The 21,638-nt window shown below is 38.9% G+C and overlaps 1 protein-coding gene across 1 annotated transcript; it reads right to left on the reverse strand.

Moving 5' to 3' along the window:
* Positions 1 to 653: 653 nt before the first annotated feature.
* VBP1 (VHL binding protein 1) lies at positions 654 to 21,097 on the reverse strand. Its single transcript, XM_058535047.1, has 6 exons — positions 20,989 to 21,097; positions 17,386 to 17,510; positions 7,798 to 7,864; positions 6,594 to 6,692; positions 3,958 to 4,096; positions 654 to 1,719 (listed from the first exon to the last, which is right to left on the reverse strand). The coding sequence occupies exons 1-6, from the start codon at positions 21,079 to 21,081 to the stop codon at positions 1,649 to 1,651; spliced, it is 594 nt and encodes a 197-aa protein (XP_058391030.1). The 5' UTR covers positions 21,082 to 21,097; the 3' UTR covers positions 654 to 1,648.
* Between the last annotated feature and the right edge of the window lie 541 nt (positions 21,098 to 21,638).

Here is a 21,638-nt window from a genome sequence, read left to right on the forward strand (position 1 = left end):
TTGAAAATATCATGTCAAATCAGGATGGTTATGTTATTCTGAAAATGTAAACTGTTATAAGAGAAACAATCTGGCAGAGCCAAGATTTACATATCTTTCTTTTATTTAATTAACAGAGAGCCTAATACCGTTCCCGACACACACTGGGTGTTTGTATATATTTGTTGAAAAATTAAATTAATTTTGCTCTGTAATTCATATCTCTAAAAAGCTGTTTCTTCATATTGCCTGGAATACCTAAAAATTCATATTTAGATTTTCATGGACTTTAAGACAAGATAAAGATCTTCTGAGCAAATCACTCCCATCTTAATATGCACAGGGACATTTTGTACCAATATATTTATTATAATAAAGTTTGGGAAAAAGTAGCACCTATAACATCTCAAGATGTTTACAAACCTCAAATTCTAAAATATGAGAATTTAAAATTATGAAACAAAAACTGACTCAAGGAACTTTGGTATCTTTCAGATTTAGCTTCTCAATTGTTTGCTTATCTGTATTGCTTCCAATGGGATTTTATGTTGTTTCTACAAACATAAGATGTTCTTGAGACATAGTAGTTATACATGCAAGTAAATAAATTTTACAAATATGTGAAAAGACCCATGTTAACTTCAGAAAGAATAACATGAAAAAAGGTGCCATGCCACAGTTTTAACTTCACTGTTTTAATATCATGAAATACAAGTACAAAATATTGTACAAGTATACTTTTTACTACATGGAGATGGCATAATACATTTGTGTTTTTACCAGAATCTGTAACACCCAGTATGAGCCACTGTACCAACGGCTTTCCACAGGGATTTTCTACTATTCCTATGAGGTTTGATCATGAATAAAAAAGCCCACAACTCTTTTCAACCATTGCAGATTTATATCTATCTTAATATTCCTGTTCAGCTGCTATGGAGAAATGTTAAGAAATACAAAATTGCTTAGCCAACAGTTTTGAGTGGGTAATTTTGTTATTTCATGTTGGCCAAGATCTCCTTTGTGTTGGCAGTGCAAAGACACTATGCACTTACATGGGGTAAGAAAAAGTGTTGTCTCAATAGCTCTCTTACTATTTAGGAAGGCAAATTACAATTTCCTGAAAAGTACAGAATATTATAATAGACAGTTATTGGCTAAGCAGTAATTGATGAAACTCCATTTACATAAGACAAATAATGGCAACAAAGGACCATAAAGTCCACTAAAGAAAAACAAGTTCGCAAATATTCAAAGTGTTTTTCCTACCTCTAACCTGGTTTAACCGCATCAAGTGAGAGTAACATCAGCCAAAAAAGAAAAAGTAAAATGTGCTAAAGTGTCCAGAATTCAGCTTCCATAGCATACCTCACCGTTTTAAGCCATTTCATCTAAGAATTTTCTTATGATAAACGAACAACAAAAAGATAAAAGCAGCATTTACTTTGTCGGAAATGTGAAAAAAAATTAGAATACTGCTAATTTCATAAAATATTTTAAACTAATTTTGTTTTTATAAATAAATAAAATGGTTTTATCTTTTTTGAACATTTTAATTATCATTCTTGCTGTTAAAAAATCATTCAGTTATGTCAACCTTTAAGGATAAACTGTGGGGTATTTCAAATAGCATGTTTGGAAAACTGAACCACATTTTTAATTGCCAGCATTATGCTTTGTTCTTGGTAGAATCATCTTTGTTTCTTCTTTTTACATCCCAATTATAAACCCTGGCCATATCTGCAGGAAGTGTCAAAGAAAATGCAAATCTAATTCTAGAGACAACATACGCAATGACTAGGTATTCACTCACACACTGAATCAAAGACAGAAATCACACACACAAAATATTGGTTACAAGTAGTGTTGCGAGCTATCTTGCTATAATATCATTTGATAAGAAAATACTGCAGGGGACCGGCCCCGTGGCTTAGCGGTTAAGTGTGCGTGCTCCGCTACTGGCGGCCCGGGTTTGGATCCCGGGCGCACACCGACGCACCGCTTCTCCAGCCATGCTGAGGTGGCATCCACATACAGCAACTAGAAGGATGTGCAACTGTGACATACAGCTATCTACTGGGGCTTTGGGGAGAAAAAGGGGAAAAAGAAAAAAAAAAAAGTAAAGAAAATACTGCAACTAAATTCCACTGAAACCAAGCTAAAGCCTCAAATCAACAATTGTTTTGCATATCTAGTCAACTATGGTATTATATTTAAGAAATATATGCTTGACACTGTCAAGTTTTAAGAAAGCCCCTCATCCACAAAATTTCAAAGATCATTCAAACCATATCCTGACATGTAATATTTAAATTAGTGTAATTTAATTATCAATAATTTTATCTCTTATCCTCAATTTATTAAGCACCACCCTGCGTAGGCCCTTGCATATCAATTATTTCTTTCATGGATCATGCCTTTGGTGTTGTATCCAAAAAGTCATCACTGTACTCAAGGTCATCCAGATTTTCTTCAATGTTATCTTCTAGAAGTTTTATAGTTTTTTTCCTCTAGATGAAGTCTCCACATTACTAGTCACACACCAACTCCTGCTCTAGGCCTCAAACAGACCTGCCTTCCCTCACCCAAGCACTCAGTGCCTGCTGCATGCTACATGCTGTGGAGAAGAGAAAGTGCAGCTCCTACACTTGAAGAGCTCCCAGTTTGGCATGGGAAACAGATAAAACACCATGTGCAAAGTGCTAAGTAAGCACAGAGGAACAACAAAACACCCTGAGAGGATTAGAAAATGTTCTGATGCTTGAGCTGAAATATGAAGGATAAAAAGGAGTAACCCAGGTAAACAGGCGGAAATCATTCCAGGTAGGAGGAACAAAGTGTGGAAATGCAAAGGGCATGGCACATTTGGGGGGTGAGAATAACTGATTAGGGCTATTTGGAAACCAAGGTGCACTGGAGGAGGGCCAGGGCAGGAAGAGGTGAGTGGAAGGAGGTAAGACTGGCTGGGGACACCTCACAGAGTGCATATATGCATACTTTACATGTAACAAGGAGCCACTGAAGGATAAAAATAAGACGTGTGACTCAATAAATTTATGCTGGAGATAGTGTGAAGGACAGATGGGTGGAAAAGAGACTAGAAAACTACCAAGTCTAGGTTCTGGAAAGCCAAAACAAGAGTAACAGCAATGGGCAGAAAGGTTTACAAGGGAAATCTGACAAGAATCTGGTGATTATATGGCTCTTGGTGATGAAAAGGAGAGGAGTGAAGGACGACTCCCAGGTTTCTGTCTTGGGTGACTATGTGGAGCCAATGACTGTCACAGGAACCAGGAAGAGAGACAGGTCAGAGAGGAAAGGCAAAGAGCTGAGTTTCAACACACCTGCCCTCCCCCTTGACCAAAACACCCCCCCCACCGCCTGTTCTCTCTGCTGATCTAAATCCTACACTGCCCTTAAAAATAGCCTAAGTTCTATCTTCTCAAAGCCTTCTTTGAACTAATTCCAGCTCACATCTATCTTTCCCTAACTTTAAATTGCCTTGGTGTTGCATACATGAAATGAACTTACTTACATTTTGCTATGAAATTATCATTTAGCTGTTCTACACATGCAGTTCTAACAAAGCAAGACTTTGCCACTCTTTCTTTTTTGTACTGATTCCCTCACCATCCTGTGCCCCACATGGCTTAGCACAGTTGCAGGAACATAGGAGATCCTTAATAAATGCTTGTGGAATTAAACTATCCAACTAGCTATGAAGGTGTCTTGAGAAATATTTGAAAGAAATATGTTCATTCACTAATTTCAATTTGCTATTTTCACACTTCAGATTAATCTATCTACAAACTTATTTAAGTATTAGTTCCAAATATGTTATTTATTACTCTCATAAAATCTGCAACTTCACATTAGTCTAAGAATAAGGACATTTTTCTCATTAAAGCAATGCAAGTAAGAATGTTAAAAACATCTTTCTCCTTTCCTCCCTTTGTTTTTTTCCTTAAGAAAGGATACTGACTTCTGTGGTAGTAAATTGATCTCGAAGAAAGTCAAGGTCTTCCTCAAGAGAATCAAGATTCTTTGTGGCAGTCGATAAATTCTTTTCCAACAATGCCTGAGCTTCATCAATATCATATTCAAGCATTACATTAGCCTGAAGAGAGAAAGTCATGACAATTACTAAACATTTACATGGTGCTTTATAGGTCAGAGCAGGGGTTGGCAAACTATAGCACTCGGGCCAAATCCGGCCGCTGCCTTTTGTCATAAGCTAAGTTTTATTGGAACCCAGCTATTCTCCATTTCCCGATGCTTTCGTGCCACAGTGGCAGAGCTGAGTAGTTGTGACAGGCAATGTGGTCTGCAAAACCAAAAATATTTACTCTCTGGCCTTTTACAGAAAGTTTATTGGCCCCTGGATTAGACAATATATTTACATACATTATATCATTTACTCCTCATAACAACCCTGGTGAGGCAAGTTATCTTCTTCTTTACAGTTAAGAAAACGGAGGCTCAGAGAGGTCGGGTTGCCTGTGCTTGCATAGCTAGTAAGTAAATGGGAGAATTAGGATAAGAACCAATAAGTTTAGATACCAAATCCTATCTTTCTACTACCTCCATTGTGACACTAAATAGTATGATATTTGAATCAATTTAAATAGTTGTTTCTGAGCTTAAGATACAATAATTTAAAAGTTTTTAAAGACATATACATTATCTACATTTGATCCCATAAGAAAAATAGCTAGCTTTTACTGTCCTCTTCCTACTTCCAACAGATGCTAGGGCACAGGCAAAATGACTGCGTCTGGAATTCTCGAGATTGGGTGTCACTGCTGAAACTTGGGGATGCGTGCACTCTGGAGGTGGAGAACTGTAGCTTTCCCAGCTTTGCACTCCTCCTATCACCTGACTTCCTACCGGGCATTTCCTGAATCACTTTCCTCATTTGACAAACGGAATTTAAAAATTACTCAAAGGACTGTTGTAAGGATTAAATGAGATAACATGCAAGTGTGTGGCACAAAGTAAGTGCTACACAAATACTTAGTGACTGAACAACCTAATCCATGCTAATTAGAAAAACTGTATAAAAATTCAAATAGGACAAAAAAAAAATCAATGAAAAGTATGTCTCTCCAATCCCAGATCCCCAATCACATTCCTCAATTACCGTTGTTTCTTATTACGTTTATTTTTAGAAAATTTCTACACTTTGATTACTTTTCACAAGAAAAAATACAATACATTCAAAAACAGTTAATTCATGTCAAAAAAACATCCATCATTCATTCAGGAAGCACCCTGTGCCAAGTATTTCTCCTTAGTTGATTTACTCCTCAAACACTGCCTTATCAAGCCTCTCCACTATGATGTTCTAACAGGCATCTCAAGACTGACATGCCCACAACACAACTCCAAGTCACCTTGCAAACCTGTTAGTCCTTTGCCTGCAATATGAGTTACAAATATTTTTCCTATTCATTGTTTGTCTTTTGACTTTGCTTATGGTTTCTGACTTTTGTGGCCTAAAAAACCATCTTTGTTCCAGGGTTATGAAGTAAGTTATGACTTGGCCTAAAACTCTGATGGCGTCAGTATTTCATGTAAGTATGTGATCCATTTGGAATTCATCCTTGTGTGAGGTGGGTTCCAGTCATAATTCTTACTAGAGAGTTCCTTATTGTCCCAGTCTAGTTTATGGAATCATCTTATCCCCACTTGCTGATGGAATGTGGGCCAAGGAAAAAGAAACCAAGGAGGATGACCTGTAGGATTTGAGCCACTGGGTGGATAGCTGTTCCATTTACAGAACTAAAACTAAACAAGTATGGGAATTATGGTTGTAGAATTAAATGTACAAACTCTGAAAATATCACAACTAACAAAAATCAGGAGGAGGAAGTAAGAGATAGAGAAGTGAGTTTCTGTGTACTAATCTGCCAATCTTTCCTAGCACCAGAGTACCTCTCAGAGGTGATTCTACAGGACAGCAGCAAGGGGAAATCCTCCCAGTAGGGAGAGCTGAGAGCAGTAAACTTGGCTTGCTACTTTGTATGGGAACTTGCCTGAGGTAATAAAATCTATGGACAGCTAGCTGGACAGTCAGGAATGGCAGGGCTGTTGATCAAGTGAATGAGAGGAGTCTAAGACAGGAAAAACCACAGACAAAGCCTATGAACTTATCTAAAATTGAAATACATGGTTTAAAAAATGGACTCTAACCACCTCAAGGTTTTTGTTAATAATCATTTCCCCCCTTAAGTTTAAAGATCTTTCTAAAACTAATAAACTCTTATGGGGGAGAAACATTTTTATCTGAGATTCAGCAGTACCTTCTATTTTACTTTTATGGCTCTTCCTTCTGTTGCATTTAAGAGATAAAGCACTAGCTGGAGGGGAAGTAGGGTTTCGGTCAGTTTTGTTTTGATTGGGAGAGACTTGAGCATGTTTCTGCAGCAATCTTTGTCATATTCCCAATTCCAGTCAGTTTCTAATATGGACCACTTGAACTCTACCCCTTCACTCCCTCCACAGTCAAAGGGAGATGAGCACTTTACACAGCTCAAATAATACTGTTGGGCTGGGAAAAACTCAGTGGTTTACAAATGTCAGCCAAGGAAGCTGCAGCTATTACATTTACTTACCCCCAACCACAGACACACTTTATCGGTAGGAGGAACTGAAGCCTTGCAATACAGGTTATCTGCCAGTAAGAATCTGGTCTCCAGTGAATTGGTGGACTCCTTCAAAAGAATGACAGTACTGTCAACAGGCCAGTTTAATACCAAAGTTATAAATGAGAGACTGCAGAGCTGAACCTAAGCCATTTAAAACAGTATCATCATGCAGACTAAGTGTAGTGGTAAAAGAAATGAATGCTGGAACCAGAAGGTTGAGCATGGAGGGCATGGAATCTGGCTCACCTACTTACTACCTGTGTAAATTTGGCACATCACTTAACCTCTCTGTGTCTCAGGTTCCTCATCTGTTAAATGAGGATAACAATAGTCCCTTCACCTCTGAACGTCTACGTACACACACACACACACACACACACACACACACACACACACAAAACCAGTGCCTGGCACAGAGTAAGTGCTATACAAGAGTTAGCTATGATTATTACTTCATCAGTGCTTCATGCCCAACCAATCAGTTTTCTGAAGTCTCTTACAGAATTCACCACATAAAATAATAGAAATGTAGTTATTCTAACAGTCAAGTAATAAATCATATATATACATACAATCTTTTAAATACAGTATGCTTATGAAATTTAATCTTCACAGCCTGCTTTTATTTAATGAGTATCAGATTAAGACTCAAAGATCCTCAAATCCAGTTCTGCCAGTAACTGGCTATGTGACACTGGCCAAGTACAACCTCTCTCTCACTGTTTCCTCAATTGTGAAATGAGAACGTGAAACATAATATCTAAGATTCTTTCCAGCTCTATAAGTCTTGGACTCACTCCTTACTCTTAGGGAGAACAAGAGCAACAACAACAACAAAAACAAAAACTCTTAGATGCTGCTACCTCAAGATAAGACATTTTCTTTTGGTACGTAAAATAATTTCAAATTGCATTTAAGTTTTGCAAATACTACATTTAAGTAAAATAATCCAAAAAATGTGGGCCCTAGAATTAAACCTGACTTTGGGGGGAAAGCCACAAAGCAATGTTTATCACACAAGCATACTGTCTGTAATATCAGTGCATGTGCTCAGGAAGACAGACTGGAGCTTCTAGCACAGATCAAATACCAGTGACCAAAGAGTCAAGGAAGACACATCTCTGCTGAAGTATCCTGGTTCACTCTTATTTACAAACAAAAATGCACTTACTTTTTTCTTCTGCATGTATTTTAGAATTTCTAAAGTCTGCTTAATTTCAGGAATCTGACCTTTTAGCCTGTGAATAAGACAAAGGTTAACTTAGTATTTTGCAGGACACAGTCTTACTAGCTTTGCGTTTTCTATTGCTATGTTTTTAGGAACTATTCACAAATATAAAATATTTAAAATATATTTAAAATATTTAATAAATTTTATTAAAATATCAAAAATATTTCAGATATAAATATTTACTAAAACATTTAGATATAATAGCAAATATTTATGGAATGCCTTTTGTGTACAAATCCCTGTTCTACATGTCAACCACCTCATCATTATTTAACATTTCTAGAGCAAACCATATTACAGAGGTGACTCACAGGTTCTGCATTTAATTAGCATTGCATTTTAAATAGATTAATTTTTTAAATAACATGCATTCAAATATTATATTCTAAATTCAAAACCACTGGAAACTGCCAACTCCTTATCCAGTGCTGCATGTAGCTGTTCCCGGTGAGTGTACTCAGTGCAGATACATGTACGTCACAGTTAGCTAAAAGCCAGCAAAGTACAGTGACAGTTTCTTAGTGCTTGTGCTTTTCACACTGTAAGAAATGTGTGATATCACCTGAACACCTAACACACCACATTATGATATACTATAGTTTAGTGATTCATTTAATCTTTGGGTAATTTTTCTTTAACTTTTATGTTGATAAATGCTATTTTCAAGTTAGGTAACAACTGCTCTTAAAATTATGAATGGATCACTGGTTTGAACACAAGAAATTTAAGAAAACGATGATGGGCATGATGAGACCGATCAGACTTTAACAGGTAAGCTATATTATAGCAAAACTACTAGCCTGGGACAATTGGACATCCACATGCCAAAAAATCAGTCTAGACAGACCTTAAACACCTCACAAAAATTAACTCAAAATGGATCACAGACCTAAATGTAAAATGCAAAACTATAAACCTCCTAGAAGATAACATAGGAGAAATTCTAGATGACCTTGAGTGTGGCAATGACTTTTTAGATACAACACCAAAGACACAATCCATGAAAGAAATAATTGATATGCTGGACTTCATTAAAATTAAAAATTTCTGCTCTGTAAAAGGCACTGTCAAGAGAATGAAAAGACAAGCCACAGACTAGGAGAAGATATTTGCAAAAGACATATCTGGTAAAGGACTGCTATCCAAAATATACAAAGAACACTTACAACTCAACAATAAGAAAATAAACAACCTGACTAAAAAATGCGCCAAAGACCTCAACAGACCCCTCATCAAACAAGATATACGGATGGGAAATAAACATATGAAAAGATGCTCCACATCATATGTCATCAGAAAAATGCAAATTAAAATAAGGAGATACTTGGGGCCAGCCCCGTGGCATAGCGGTTAAGTGTGCGTGCTCCACTGCTGGCGGCCTGGGTTGGGATCCCGGGAACGCACTGAGGCACTGCTTGTTGGGCCATGCTGTGGCGGTGTCCCATATAAAGTGGAGGAAGATAGGCACAGATGTTAGCCCAGGGCCAGTCTTCCTCAGCAAAAAGAGGATTGGCATGGATGTTAGCTCAGGGCTGATCTTGCTCACACACACACACAAAAAATAATGAGATACCACTACACATACATTAGAGAATGGCTCAAATCCAAAACACTGACAACACTAAGTGCTGGGGAGGATGTGGAGAACAGGAACTCTCATCCATTGCTAGTGGGAATGTAAAATGCTGCAGCTACTGTGAAAGATAGTTTGGCAGTTTCTTAAAACTAAACATACTCTTACCATACAATCCAGCAATCGTGCTCCTTGGTATCTACCCAAAGGAACTGAAAACTTATGTCCACACACAAAGCTGCACATGGATGTTTATAGTAGCTTTATTCATAATTACCAAAACTTGGAAGCAACCAAGATGTCCTTCTGTAGGTGAATGGATAAATAAACTGTGGTCCATCCAGACAACAGAATATTATTGAGTGCTAAAAAGAAATGAGCTACTGAGCCATGAAAAAACATGGAGGAATTTTAAGTGCATATCACTAAGTGAAAGAAGCAAATCTGAAAAGGCTACATACTGTATGATTTCAAACATATGACATTCTGGAAAAGGAGCAACTATGGAGACAGTATAAAGGTCAGTGGTTGTCAGAGGTTAGTGGGGAAGGGAGGGATGAATAAGAGCACAAAGAATTCTCAGGGCAGTGCAACTACTCCGTTATGATACTATAATTATAGATATATGACATCATGCATTTGTCAAAACCCACATAATGTACAACACAAGAGTGAACCCTAAGATAAAATATGCACTTTAGTTAATAATGAACATCAATATTGGCTCATCAAATGTAACAAATGTACCACTCTGGTGGGCAATGCTGATAATGGGGGAGGCTGTGCATGCTTAGGGGACAGGGGGTATATGGGAAATCTCTGTACCTTCTGCTCAATTTTCCTAGGAATCTAAAACTGCTCTAAAAAATAGTCTATTAAAAAATAATTTCAGGGTCCGGCCCGGTGGCATAGTGGTTAAGTGCGTGCGCTCTGCTGCTGGCGGCCCGGGTTCAGATCCCGGGCGCACACTGATGCACCACTTGTCAGGCCATGCTGTGGCGGCATCCCATATAAAGTGCAGGAAGATAGGCACAGATGTTAGCCCAGGGCCAGTCTTCCTCAGCAAAAAAGGAGGATTGGCATGGATGTTAGCTCAGGGCTGATCTTCCTCACAAAAAAAAGAAAAAAATAATAATAATTTCAAAAAACTACTAGCAACTGATTCGCAAGTGAAATCAACCACACTGATAAGAAAATAAGATAAAAATATGCTAAAAACACTCAAAGTCACTTAGAAAGGGAAGAATGAAACTTTTTTTCTTTTTTGGTCACTGAGGTTTTACCTCTTTTTTATGATGATTAGAAGCCACCCAAGGCTTTAACATGCTTTGCATGTAAAAATGTGCAAAATAGTTCTGGGGTCCTTGTGTAATCACAATGTAATTTGTAACAAAACAGACTAAAGATACAAAAACAAAGCTGTGGTTCTTTCAGAATACATTTAACTAAATATTATTGGAGATCAGTACGTAAACAAAATTTAAATATGATAATGAAAATGTACTTATTGCATCATATAAAGGAAGTAACAGTATGTGTGAAGGAGGCCAGCAGGGCAAACTTTATTACACCCTGTGCTACTGACCTGGTGAGAAATGTGTTAGATGAGCCTGGTGCTTAAAAAAAAAACAGTATCACTATCTGGTAATATAGTCCAGTGAATAATCTAGAAACATACACTTAGCATTCATTTTTTTTGACTTAGTTTGAAGGCTAATGTTCTACGAACTCTTTACAATTCCATATGGATGTTGTAGGTCTCTCAATTTTGCTTATTTTTGTGTTGATATAGGTAAATGTTAGAAAGATGTAGATGTATTCATTTGTAAAATATCTGAAACACATACAACATAAGAATTATGTCCAGATTAAGTTTTTTGTTCAAGTAAATAATTTCTCATATATTTCTGTATGTATAAATATTACACGTAATATATAAGCTATGAAGCATATTAACGAATCAAGCATCTGCAACCCCAGCCAACTTAGGAACCAGACAGCCAAGGCCACTGCACCTGTCCAAGCAATACACCGCGCCCCACCCTGCTCTGTCCCAAGAGTTAGCAGCTCTCCTGAACTGTGTGTTTACAGTCCCTTGTTTTCTTCTTCAGAGTTTCATCACATTTACTTGTATCCCTAAACAATATATTCTTTGCTGGTTTTGTAGCTTAATACGAATGGTCTCATGTTGTAAACATTTTTCTGGGGTGTGCTTTTTTAACTCAATTAGGTTCCTAAGATTTGTTCATTCATTTTCACTGCTGTGTAATATTCAATTATGAATATAAGACAACTTCTTTATTCACTCTCCTGTCAATGGACACTTGGGTCAGTTCTAGGTCTTTGTTACTATACATCCCAGGAGTGGGTAGGGGAATGAGAGGGGAGACAGTAGCTTAGAAGGGAAGTGGACCAAGTCTTCAAAAGAGAAGTAAGGCTAAAGGAGAATTTTCTAGGTGTTTTTTATCCCTCTAAATTACGCTGGGTGACTCAGATTACCTACCCCATCACTGCAAGGGGTAGAAAAAGAGTAGAGTTGGCCAGAGGCAGGGAGAAGGACAGGCTGAGGAGCTGAGAAGATAGTAGTACTGGCTCCCAGCAGTGTCTCTCTCCCCACTCCCACTGCCAGGGGTGATGACAGTGAAGACAGCCAAGGGCAGAGGGACAGAAAGAATCCGCCAGAGGCCAAGTTGCCTGGTTGGGGAGAAGGAGCATTTGTCCAATGGGTGTGCCCTAGATTGTAACACCAGCAGCATTCTTCCTACCTCTACTCAGCAGAAGGGACTTAAACTACTCCCACCTCCACGATACATTACTGGCCAAAGTAACTAATATCCCTGAGGGAATATGAGCTGACAGGTAAAAGAAATGATAATCTGATAAACTCAACTACAATAAAATAAAGACAATAAACTCAACAACCTCTATCAGATGAAACAAAATTAAATAGTAAAAGATAAGATTATAGTAATTTAAAAATACCTCAAAGACAAAAGACACAATATTGGTAATATGCAGAAGAAACAAGTAGCGGTAAGAACCAACCAAAACTACTAGGTATAAAAAATGTAATGGTTGAAATAAAGAACTCATGGATATCCAGCTAACTGCCAAAAGACAAATTACCAAAGTCAGCAGAAGAGAGGAAATAATAAACAGAAATAAAAGGCAGAATTAGAAGCATCAACATCCATATTAACAGGAATCCCAGAAGGAGAGAAGGAAAAAAATTAACAGATGATAGAAAAAGAAAAATATGATAATCATAAAATTTCCAGCTAAAGAAAGATAAAAAGCATACGATTCATGTGTCAAAGAGGAGTCACCACAAGAGAATTATGAAATACTGAAGAACTTTTATACAGCTGAAGGTAAAGTTAAAGATAAATGACAGGCTGCAAGAAAAGATTTACAACATGTGTAAAGAAAAAGGTTAGTATCCAATCTAAACAGAGCCATCTGCTGCAAAACAACTTGCTCACACACAAAAACAGTTTTTGTTGCATAGCTGATATCACAGATGTGAGAGAAATTCCAGAAAAAATAAAAGGGAAAACAACTGGAAAAGGCTTTGAATAGAGCAGTGAAGACTAGAGAGAAGCAGGTATCATGAGGCAGATGCAATACCAGCTGTAGACCTGAGCCTGGGCCCTGACTTGCAGCTCACTGGGGGAGTTCACATATTAAGCACAAGAACTTGGAACAGGGCTTAATTGGTCCAAGGCTGATACAGACTCACAGCTCCCCGCAAAAGCATAATCTTCTACAGATAAAGGCAAACCACATGGGTATCCATAGTTACAGGAAGCTGACATATAGTTAAAGATACCCACACACAGACAAACCATAGCGAAATAAAACCAAAGAGGTGATGGTCTTGAAAGTATCCAAAAAGAAAAATTACTTTATCTAAAAAGATAGGCTGGATTTAAAAACAATAACCATATGTTGTTTACTTGGTACACTCAAATATACATAAGTAGGTTCAATGTAAAGGGACTGGAAAAGATACACCAAGAAACTGTTAGCCAAAAGAAATCTGTGGTAGCTGTAAGTATCCAACAAAATAGACTTGATTAAACAATAAGCATTATTTTACATAGGGTTAAATTCACCAAGAAGGCATAATAATTCTAAAATTACATGCATCTAATAAAATAGACTAAAAAGTTATTAAAAAAAAAAAGGATAGAAATTGTTTCAGGTTAAGATGGCAGCCGACCAGCACTTGCACCTCTAACTGCTCAAATAGCCAGAGAAAATAAACCCCTCCTTTGTTGGAAGGCAGCAGAGAGCTGCTGAGGTGATAGGAACTACAGGGCTAAGACTCCAGCAAGGGAAAAAACTGAGAGGTGAGCTGATTCCTGTGGCCACTTTTACCAAATAGTACATGAGGGGACGGTTCTCTTTACAGAAGTATGACAGCTTATTAATAAATAAAAAAGAAATAACTGAATTAGAACATCACCATTTTGCAATTCATAATTAACGGATCTAGGCATTATCATACAAAGAGACAAGCAGATACTATCTGCCTCTTAATGGAAGAACAATACACAAATCTATGAAGCAGTGTTGCCAAAAAAAAAAAAAAACAAACAAATCCTGAATATGATCAAGACTGCAGATCCAACTATCAATTTATAATAAATAGAGAGGACAAAGAAACATGCTTGAAAATCCCACAATTGCTTTGAAATTCAGCAACATACTTCTGAATAATTCATGGATTATAGATCTAAATGTGAAAGATAAAACAATAAAGCTTTGAGAATAAAACATTAAGAGGATATCTTCCTGAACTTGGGACAGGCAAATATTTCTTAAACAGGATACAAAAGCATTAACCATTAAGGAAAAAGATTGCTAAATTGGACCACACTAAAATTAAATGGTGCTGACTCACATAGTATATCCATGATATATCCATTAAAAAAAGAAGAAATCAGAAGCCTACCACACACCATACATAAAAATAGATTTAGGATGGATTAAGAAGTTAAATGTGAAAAGCAAAATTTTAAAACTTTTAGAAGAAAATATAGGAGTTTGTCTTTTTGAACATGGGTATAGGATAGGAAATATAGGATAGGATTTCTGAAAGACACAAAAAGCAATAACTGTTTAGGGTAATTTTGACTGAAAACATTTAAATTAAGAACTACTCATCAGGGGCTGGCCCAGTGGCATAGTGGTTAAGTTTGGCTCTCTGCTTTGGAGGCCCCTGGGGTTCGCAGGTTCAGATCCCAGGTGTGGACCTACACACCGCTCATCAAGCCATGCTGTGGCAGTATCCCACATACAAAATAGAGGAGGATGGGCACAGATGTTAGCTTAGGGCCAATATTCCTCAGCCAAAAAGAGGAAGACTGGCAACAGATGTTAGCTCAGGGCCAATCTTCCTCACCAAAAAAAAAAAAAAAAAAAACCTACTCATTAAAAGAAACCATAATGAGGGCTGGCCCCGTGGCTCAGCGGTGAAGTGCGTGCGCTCCACTGCTGGCGGCCCGGGTTTGGATCCCGAGCACGCACTGATGCACCGCTTCTCCGGCCATGCTGAGGCCGCGTCCCACATATAGCAACTAGAAGGATGTACAACTATTACATACAACTGTCTACTGGGGCTTTGGGAAAAAAAGGAGGAGGATTGGGAATAAATGTTAGCTCAGAGCCGGTCTTCCTCAGCAAAAAAAAAAAAAAAAAAAGAGGAGGATTAGCATGGATGTTAGCTCAGGGCTGATCTTCCTCACAAAAAAAAAAAAGAAACCATAATGAAAGAAACAAGACAAATTACAAAAGGAAGAAAAATTTCTCACATATATAACTTAAAAGGATTAGTATCCAATATACAAAGAACTACAAATAAAAAAAACAACCAACCCACTACTAAAATGGGTAAAATTCTTCAAAAAAGTTTTCCATATTTACTGTCTCCATCATTCTATCATTTTCTTTTAAACCACTGGACCAACACTGTTGCCATCCAGAACACCAATGACTTTCACTTTGCTAAGTCCAAGTCCATTCTCAGTCCTTAGCCTACTAGAGCCATCAGCAGTATTTAATGCAGGTGATCATTCCCTCCTCCATGATACATTTCCTCAGCTTGGCTTCCAGAATCCCATGATCTCCTGGTATTCCTGACCTCACTGGCAGCCTCTATTCAGTTTTTTTTGCTGGTTATCCCTCTTCTCCCTAACTTCTTACTGTTGAAGTGCCCAGATCTTTGATCTTCTCTTCACTTACATGCACTCTCTTGGTGATAAAGCTCATTCAGTCCCCTGGCTTTAAATGACTCCCAAATTTTTATCTCCAACCCAGGTCACTCCCAAAATTCAGAATCATATATTTAACTGCCTACCTAACATCTCCACATGGATGCCCAAAAGGCATCTCAAATGTGTAGAGAATTGAACTCCTGATCTTCACCCAAACCTGCTCCATCCAGTCTTCTCCATCTCTTCTGCCTCCAAACTCATAACCAGCCTTCAAAATTCTACAAAACCATGTGCTCCTCTTAGAAGCTTTCCCTGAATCCCTTGTCCCCCTCAAGATCATGCCTTCCCCTGTGCTAACTCATTACTTTGTACCAAAGCACCTCAACTGCTATACTTTGTGTACTTATTTATATATCTATCATGCCCCTAGAAAGTGTCCCTGTTGAAAGCAGATGATACTGGACCTTATTTCACCCAAAATAGTATCTGGCACCTAGTAGGAATTCCATAAATATTTAACGGACAGAAGAATGCTGGCACATGTGCATAGCAGATATCCATAAATATTTATTACAACGAGTTGACTTTATAAGCTACTACAAAATTATAGGGAAATAAAGGAGTGAGAGCAAGAATACCTTTGTCCTATGCCTATTGGCTATGAAATCTCAGGGAAGTCATAACCTCTGTGGGTCTCTCATCTCATTGGCAAAATGAGAAGAATGAACTAGACATCTAAGATGTTACGATCCTACAAGCTTTGGAATAAGGTCCTCAATATTCATTCTATTATGTTTTCAAAACCATCTTTAGACTCATAATACGAAGTGCTGGCGAGGCTGTGGAACAACTGGAACGCTCATACATTGCTGGTGGGAGTGTAATATGGTACAGCGACCTTGGAGGACTTATGGCAGTTTCTCATAAAATTGAACATACACTTACCATACAAGTCAGCAATTCCACCCCTAAGTAATTACCCAGGAGACATGAAAACATGTCAACACAAAGACTCAAAACCAAATGGGGGTGTGGGGCCGGCCCTTCGGCTTAGCGGTTAAGTGTGTGCGCTCCGCTACTGGCGGTCCGGGTTCGGATCCCGGGCGCGCACCAATGCACCGCTTTTCCGGCCATGCTGAGGCCGCGTCCCACATACAGCAACTAGAAGGATGTGGAACTATGGCATACAACTATCTACTGGGGCTTTGGTGGGAAAAAAAAAAAAAGAAAAAACTAAATGGGGAAACAACCCAAATGCCCATTGACAGGCAAACAGATAAAATTTGTGGTACATCCACATACAATGGACCATAACTCAGCACTAAAAAGAGACGAATTTACTGATACACACAATACATGGGTGACTCTCAAAAGCATTATACTAAGTGTAAGAAGCCTGACATAAAACAGTAGTTACCATATGCTTCCATTTATATGAAGTTCAAGAACAGACAAAACTAATTTACGGTGCAAATAATCAGAACAGTGACTATCTCTGGCAATGGGCAGGGGTGGCTGAAAAGGAGTGAAAGGAACTTCCTGGGGTAATAGGAATTGCTCTACATATTGATCTGGGCAATGACTACAGAAGTGGATATATTTGTCAAAATTCATCAAACTGAACATTCAGCATCTGGACATTTTACTGTATGTAAATAATGTCTCAATTTTTTTTTAAAGTGTAAGCCATACAAGGTTAATTAAAAAAAAAAAAAACTTGGAAATTTTTACACTTACCTCCTTTTCTTTTGAGCAAGGTTGAGTTCCATAAACTTATACTTCTGGTACTGTTCATCCAGCTTCTTTAGTACTGTATCTGCAGTCTCATTCCCAGGCTGTTTCATGAAGGAATCTACATCTTCCTTTAATATCAAAAATAATACATTACAAATTTTAGAATTCAAACTTCTAATCTTATTTTTGACTGCTTTAGCTTTATCTGTAAAACATAAAAGAAAAAAAGCTTGTGTTTCATTTTCTCCACAGGCTTGTTTTTAACTAAAAAAGTAGTTATAAAAAGTTAGAGGCCATTTTAGACAGTGCACATACATTATGTAGCTAATTTATTCTTCCTTCATCTTCCTCTTTTTATTTTCATTTATATATAGGGAAAGAAAGATGACCTTGCCTGCTTTATGCATCCTCCATGCAGCCCTAGTAATAAATATGAAAATTACCAAGAATTAAACACATTTCCCAGTCCTGTGCTCTAGCCACAAAATGATTCAATAGGTTGTGTGCCAAAATTATGGATTTTATCACTTAAATTTTTAATTCAACAAGTTCTGCCATAGAAATCATGCTAAATATGGTCATTAGGTTCCCAAGGCAAGCCCCAAACGCCTCCTTACATATCAAGTGGTTGAAGTAAAGGAAACTTAAAAGGCAAACAGAACAATCTTTTGTAACAGGAATAATTAAGCACAAGAAAAGCAGTAAAACCGAATAGCATTTTTAAAATGTATACTATATGTTGGTCCTTGAAGAAAAGCTAGTTAATTAGATGAGGATCAAGAACTAGATGAAAATACATGGAAACTTTAAGGAGATTCTATAAGAGCCTTCTAGTACTGTAAAGAACTTTAGTCCTTCATTGTAAGTAAGTTAAATTCAATTATCTTATGGTTTATGGGATCTCTAGGTCATTATTCTTCTCCACACTTACTAGCTATGAGGGAATATTTTAGCTTAAGCAAAGCAAGGAGAAAAAGGAAGAGAAACACAGCAAGGGAGTGAACTATGAAGCCATCAAGCTAGAGACACAGTAAAAGAAACTGAAAAGGTGAGGCTGAGGCAAGGGCTGAGCTCTGCATGTAAAATGGAGATACCATCTTCCTAGAAGGGCCACTGCAGGAAAGAGAAATAAGTCAAAGTTTCTAGCACATGGTACCTGTTATTAGGAGCTTAGAGTCTAACATGGAGAAGTAATTATAGCAGCATAGGACTGTGGTTAAGAGACAGGGGCTGCTTGGTTTGAATTCTGGCTTCACCACATACTAGAGGTGTTGACCTTGGGTAAGTGATTTAATCTCTCTTTTCCTCAATTTCCTCATCTGTAAAATCAAAAAAAAGTACCTTTCCTCACAGGGGATTAAATGAGTTAGCATGTGTAAAATGCTTAGAAGAGTGCATGACAGCTAGGAAATGCTCAACAAACATTAGCTATCTCTATAACACAATGTGCTAAGGGAACAGATGAAAGTACCAAGAATTCCGTCTTGCAGCAGTGGTCAGGAAAAACTACAGGGAAGTCATATCTGAACTAGATATGAAGTTCTAAACATGAAGAGGTCAGTAAATGGACAAGGGGGAAAAAAAGCAAATTACTGCACCACTGGGAATGGGGGAAGGGGAAAGCGTGAGGTCTGACTTCTAACCAGTATGGTATACCGCCTCCTATCATCACAGAAACTAATATATATTAAGCATCTACTTGCAATACTGAAAGCACATTCTCCATTTCTCATGGCAACTCTGTAAGTATTGTTATTCCTCTTTCAGTTAAAGAAACGGAGGCTCAAAGTGGTAAAATAATATGCTCAAGATTAAGCAGCAATTGGGAAGTAGAGGCAGAATTCAAACCCTGGTCTATTTAGATGCCAATGTTCTTTCTACAATACCATACTATTCCCATTAGTTTGGGAACATAAAAATAATTATGTAAAATTTGGATTGCTTATTATATCATATTGGTAGAAATTTTAAGGTCTAGAAAAAATAACCCATTAACATTTTAAGATAAGACTTTATAAAGCCCTCATAAAGTTTATCCTCCTGAATTAGATTTTTGAAGCCATCTCCAGCTAAGCACCATGAATGTAGTATTTAAGCCACTATGGAAATTCAATTTGACATCCAGTTACAAGCTTATACTATGTGTCAGCACTGTGCGAGGACCAGGAGAAATGACACTGAGCAAGGTAACTACCTCACTTTCCTCCCAGTAGCAGAGCACGATGTGTAAGTACAGGCTCCAGAGCCCCATAGGTTGCCCAAGTTCAAATCCTGGATAACTCACTTACACCCTGTGTGACTCGGGGCAAGTTACTCAAGGGTTCTGTGCCTCAGTTTCATCATCTACAAAACGGGAATGACAACAGTATCTACCTCCTGGAGTTTTGTAAAAGCATTAGGAAAGTGCCTGGCACTCAACAAATTTTCTCTCTCGTTACACTTAGTTGGGAGATGAACGTAAAGAAATAAATGGCACAGCTCAGGGAGAAAACGCAAAATAACTAAAGAAAATAACTACAAAACTGAATCGGCAAATGCAAATATACAATATAGAGTGTATATAAAAGTGGTATAAATAAAAGAATCAATAAAACAAATGGGTCTTTTGAAGGATGTAAGACACCATTAACAAAAAGGTAGAGATAACACAACAAAAGTACAAACCAAAAGGTCGAGAAAATTCCATTAAGATTTTATAGTAACTCAGCCAGAACTGAGTGGGGAAAGACAGATGATACCGGCTTGGAAGGCCAGTCAGGTTTTCTGTCATTATTCAAACAGTTTTCAAATACTATTTCTAGATTAGCCTGATGGAAAGACAGGGTTGAAAGCATCTACTTGCTTCTCTTTGGACTTGGGTTGGTCTCCCTGTTCTGTGAAGCCTCCAAACTGCATTCCCTGCCTCTTGTCTCAACTCGACACGATTCATTCTCTACTAAGTTGTTAGAATGATGTACCTAAAACCAAATATGATTATATCACGGCTTTATTTAGACACCTTCTAACGACATCCCGTTGCCTACTGGATAAACCCTCAATTCCTCAGCAGAACACACAAGGACTTCACATTTTCACCCTATCCCACTTTTCCATCAGTCTCTTATTCCATTCCTCTAAGGCAACAGACCACCGCATTCCTTCAACAGACTAGGTGTCATTTCCTGTTTTCACACCTTACCAGCAGTTATTCTGCCTACTCATGGTATCCTAAGTCACCGTTTATCTGTCAGTCTCTCCAGCACTTAAGCTGAGTCTCGAGCTTCTCACCGCTTCCCTTTTTCCAGGCAGCAGGGGACGAAACCCTGCGTCCGGGAGCGGGAGGGCGGGTCGGTCTCAGGGACCGCCCCCGCCCCCGGCCCGGCTCCCGCGTCCTCTCGCCCCGCGCCCCCTTCCCTTCTCGGGCCTTCTCGGACCACGGTTCACCCCCGGGCAGAACCCAGCACAGCTCAGTCCGTCCAGGCGTGGAGGGAGAGCGGACGGGGCACTCTCTTCCCAGGTCCTTTAGCTCAACTCCTTTCCCCAACAGTCGAGGCCAGGGTGGGGACCGGCAAGGAAGGGGTAGCCCACGGCCTAGCATCAAGATGCCCAGGACCAGCGTGCTCTTACCACAAACACGGCCTCCGGAATCCCTAGGTGGAGCCGCCGCCCGTTCCCTGCGGGCACTTCACCTAAGCCACAACTGTCCTTAGCGGCCGCCATCTTGGAGAAACAAGCGTGCGACTAACTGCTCCGCCAGCCGCCAGCCGCCGGGGGTCCGTGATTGGCTCGCTCACACCAGCAAGCCCTCCCCTCCCTTGTGAGTCTGCGCGTTCATTGGCGCGCAGGAAGTAGCCGCCCCTTCTCCCTCGGACTCAGCCTGTGGGTGCTGACTGGCTGCGCGCAGGTGAGTGACAGGCGTGGAAGAGCCGCGGAGGAGAAGCTGGTTCCGGGGGAAGGACCAATACAGACTCCTGCGAAAAACGGTCTCGGGGATGTTGTGGGTAGGCAGGGGTGGAGACCCTGGGAATTGGGGACCAAGTCGGACCCCACTCCCACCCCAAAACAGGCAGCACCCTCCAGAATGGCCTTTGAAGTGACTCGATCACCTCTCGAATACAAGCGAACCTGGGAACTAGACGGCACCATGGGGCTTTGGCTTCAGTGCCTTTCTGGTCCCAACATCCCAACGAGCTTCCTGGCCCTTGAAGGGGGCTTGTTTTGTGGCTGTTTCTGGAGTCACTGGCCTGATTCTAATAAATACCCCGCCCATTGCACCA

This window comes from Diceros bicornis, chromosome X, assembly GCF_020826845.1.
Source record: "Diceros bicornis minor isolate mBicDic1 chromosome X, mDicBic1.mat.cur, whole genome shotgun sequence".
Taxonomy (NCBI): domain Eukaryota; kingdom Metazoa; phylum Chordata; class Mammalia; order Perissodactyla; family Rhinocerotidae; genus Diceros; species Diceros bicornis.